Source organism: Penaeus monodon, chromosome 16 (assembly GCF_015228065.2).
Source record: "Penaeus monodon isolate SGIC_2016 chromosome 16, NSTDA_Pmon_1, whole genome shotgun sequence".
NCBI classification, from domain to species: Eukaryota; Metazoa; Arthropoda; class Malacostraca; order Decapoda; family Penaeidae; genus Penaeus; species Penaeus monodon.
In genome coordinates, this window is record NC_051401.1 from 5,267,022 (window position 1) to 5,271,356 (window position 4,335).

At 40.1% G+C, this 4,335-nt stretch overlaps 1 protein-coding gene across 3 annotated transcripts in view; it reads left to right on the top strand.

Annotated features, from left to right (window-relative positions):
* Positions 1 to 1,554, top strand: part of LOC119582455 — a 7,761-nt gene extending 6,207 nt beyond the window's left edge. Inside the window, exons 10-11 of one of the 3 annotated variants that reach the window (XM_037930696.1) lie at positions 1 to 54; positions 894 to 1,102. The exon at positions 1 to 54 is cut by the window's left edge and continues 128 nt beyond it. In XM_037930696.1, coding sequence (XP_037786624.1) covers positions 1 to 46 — 46 coding nt within the window. In that variant the 3' untranslated portion in view covers positions 47 to 54; positions 894 to 1,102. Of the gene's footprint in view, positions 55 to 893 lie in introns of all 3 variants that reach the window. The other 2 variants (XM_037930693.1, XM_037930695.1) reach the window with 2 other exon arrangements.
* Positions 1,555 to 4,335: the final 2,781 nt, after the last annotated feature.

Below are 4,335 nucleotides of genomic sequence, written 5' to 3' on the forward strand. Positions count from 1 at the left end.
AGTGCAGTTCAAAATATCTTTCAAATTACAAAATATGATGTGTTGATGTTCAAGGTATGACAATTGCATCCCAGTAGAAGTTGAGTAAGACACTACTATATATATTTTGAGGGCTTTTTGGTAGTTTTTTTTTTTTAGTATCTTCTTGCGATTTTTCTATACCATTTGTTTGAAGTATAGAAAGGCCTAATGCATCATAGTAGCAAATCTTTGTATAATATAGTTGTAACTTTATAGCAAGATGTTAGATTATTTCCTGGTACTTTTTTTGTTATGTGTTTAAAGATCTAATTAGATACTGTCCTTCTTTTCTTTATATAAAGTTTTAGTGAGATACTTTTATACTTGTTTGTTAGTTCTATTGTGATATTGACTTCTGTCTTTTTTTTTTTAAGAACAGCCTTCATAGTTTTATTTCAGGTATTAACTTGTAGCATGAATTAAAGCTATTTGAAACTGACCTCATAGTTGAATAGAAAACTTCATTGTAAAATGGTTTGGTTCTAAATTCATTGTAATTATTTTATAGTATGTATGTCATCTTACAGTACTTATTTTAGCTCATCACACTAAGGAAATTAATATTGTGCAAATTTTATCTTCATCATTGTTCATGATATTCTTGGTTTTGGAAATAGTTATTCATACTTGCAACTATTTGAAATGTAATTTTGAAGTAGTAATGGTATTTCTGGGACCATTAGGAACTGACAAATCCATATTATATTCCATATTAACTTGTTATAATTATTATATCTAATTTACATAAAATTCCAAATACTTGGAAATCAGCCTTTCCCCCAAATTTGGTGTTCATACATGGTGACAAATAGAGCAGATATTTTTTATGCACATTATTGAGCCTGAATACCAACACCTCAATTACCCCTCAGGTCCTGGAGAGGCGAACTTACCTGTGCACAAGCGACTATGACGAGAAGTACTTTGATTTCCGCTGCTTACCTGGAGGCCAGCCTGTAAGCGATGGAGTGGAGTGGTACACCATCTGCGGCACCCCTTTCTCCAATCGAGCTGAGTATATTGCTGCAATTTCTCTCGTGTCGACCGTTGCCGCATTTGTCTTCTACAATATGCTTTTCAGGAGTTCAAGGACACTGGTTTACAAGACTGAGAAGAAACAGAAGACCAAGTAGTTTGTATGTGTGAAAACTAAATTTAAAACTTAAGTCTCTTCTCCGTGCAATTTGTTAATTTGATCTTGAGTTTTAGATTTTTTTGTATATTTGGTCACATACTTGATAACCTGATTGCTAACTAATTTAATAGATTTTATCTTTTTAAGACTATTTTAAAGAGGAAATTCTTTTAAATTAAATGAAGAGTTCACTAATCATATATGTTGCATAAAGGTATAAGCAGATACATCTAATCAAAGTAAAGAATGCAGAAGTATAGAAGTATATTTTATGGGTATTTTTCTATGAAACTGTCAGGGTATTATTTTTTATTATATATAAAAGAGCATATATTGCAAAGATTGATAAGCTCTTGCAAAATGTGTGTGAAACTAATAAAAAGAAAATTGAAATTTCATAGATTTATCTTTTATCCCATCATTTGATAGTATAACATTCAAGTAACCTGAAGTCAGTGTTATTTAGTAGTTTGCAGATGGAATCATGTGGAGACAGAATTGTAGACTGATGTGTATTAGAATAATTTATATATATGTTGATAATTAGTTGTTTATAATAACACCCAACTACAAGGATTTACAAGCAATGGCCCTTTTAGTGCCCGTCCCAAGTCCAGCAAAACTGGAAAGGTTGCATCCGGAAAAGTATCCTGCATAAAGTTCTGTCAGGTTAAGTATGCAGATCAGAAATCGGTTTTCCATACTAAGACAGTAGAGACCCACTGTGACCCACAAGTCCCACTGGTGCTATCACAGGGTGCTAGGGATGATTGTGCTTGTGTTAGGCAAAGGAGAAGAGGGAGAGAGGAAAGGCATGTCTAGAGGCAGCAGGAGGATAGGAAAAAGTGTAAGAATCAGCACCATGAGAAAAAGAAAATCTGGTCGATATGATGCAGAGGAAAATTGTAAGATGTATTATTAGGTGGAAGTTGAGCCTTGGAGATGGATTGAAAACTGTTCTGCCATGGTGTAGATGGCAGGAGAAAAGGTAAAGGAGCAATCACAAAAGAAGACTATTGATTATCAAGATTGTATTGGAGGGGAAGAGAGCATTTGACATCAAGGAGAACGAAGCTGGAAGTTGAGGGCATGACAGTGAATGTCATCATTGCATATGCTCTGCAGGTGGGATGTGAGGTGGTGGAGAAAGACTGTGGTTGATTCTGATTAGTGATTCCAAACATTTTTACATTTGTGTGGCTTTTCTCAAACCTCCAACCCATCCGCAACTGCTCAGTGTAAGTGGTTCCATTTTTATGATTTTTTCTATTTACTTATTGTTTGTCTAAATAAATACAATCTTTATTTACCTACTATAATACAATATTTCTTGAAGACATGACTTCACGGTATATTCTAGATATGAACACTGCCAAATACAAAGCAAACTGAGCTACATTACAATATCTTTCCTCAAGGATTCACAACCCCTTACGTGTCATGACCCCCCCAATCCCTTGCCCGTTGTTGTCGTGGGGGGGCTTAGGAGGCGGAGACTGGGACCCAATGATGGGGAACTCCCCAACCTTGGGACTCAGCCCTCGACTCAACTAATTTTGCATGGTCTTTATTTTCCTTCCCACTTTTCGTTTCTGTCCCTTCACCAAACCCTTCTGCTATCCACCTCCTAAGGTGTGAGAGTGAGAGCCGTGCTGAAAGGATGAAAGGCTGACTTTGTGCCAGTCCTGAACGGCCTGAGGGAGCTATGGGCACGGTATTCCCCTGATTTAGTTATCTAGCCCTTACCCCTCAAGGGGACCCTGAGGGGTGGACTGTTTTTATCCCCAACATAATCCAGGCTTACCATGGCCAGTAATGAAAACATATCCCCACTATTAGGGGCAATGAGGCTTGCCCCTTTATCAAATAGCCCCAACGATATAAACCCACCAGATTCCCTGACCCCAGGCTCTCCTTTGACCACGGCTCCGAACACTGCAATAACTACCCCCTCATCAATACCTACTAGTACAGTAGCCAACAATCAACCCTTAAGGAACATTTCCACTCTCCCAGCAATCTCAACTTCAACACCTCTACCCCCACAACCTCCAACATCAACCACCCCATCCTCCCTTATTAATACCTTACAGCCTTATTCCCCACCTCCCCATAACACTACCTCCCTTAACACTACTCCATCTTCGTCACGCCCCCGCCCTTCGACTACTCCTATCTCTACAACAATTTTGAATACCCTCTTCAGCGCAGCCAAATGGGACCGATTTTTCGTGATCCCTCCCACAGCTCCCTACTCTGACAACACCCTTCTCTTCCAACAATGTCTCCAAAAACAGTTAGGTAAAGTTTCTTTCCGTAGCCGACCCGACCGCTCTCGTCTTGTCAGAGTAACATCCGAAAACCAAGCTATAGCATTAACAAAACTAACAGACCTATATGGTAACCCCATCCTTGCAGAACCCCATCCAACCCTCAATACTTGCACCGGAACAGTTTCAATCTCCCCAGCAAATTGCCCAATCTATGACAAAGATTGGTCAGATTGTGGAGAAGATCTACTTGCCTGTCTCACAGACTATGATGCAACATCAGTACAATGCTACTCCATTCTCCCCAGAGGTCATCGAAAGAAACCCACTAGCATAGCCAAAATTACCTTCCGTAGGCATGACCTTCCCTTTAACGTCTACATAGGAGGAGAATCCCTCCCTGTTCGTCCATACCAACCCCCTCCACGTCAGTGCCAAAATTGTTGGCATCTAGGACACCCAGCCAAACATTGCCGTTCCACAGCCAGATGCCCACTATGTACCCAACCTGGCCATACCCGATCTAACTGCCCTGCACAATCACGCACATGTGCCAACTGTGGCGGCCCCCATAATGTATTTTATAGGGGTTGTCCCACCTATAAATTTGAGTCTGAGGTATCAACTCTCAGCTTCAAACTTGGACTCACACTACGTGAAGCCAGACAAGAAGCACGTCGACGTGGTTTCTCTCTTACTCCTTACTCCAGTAATACTGCTCATTCTACCAATCTCCTAAACCCACCCCCTACATCTAACCCCCCCTCTTCTACCTCCTACCTTCCCCAGTCAAACTCTTTTGCCATCCTAAATCCAGACACTCCAATCTCTACTACAGATACTTCAATCACCACTACAATCCCAACACCTTCCCCTCTCCCTCCTCCACTACCCGTACAGACGAAAACG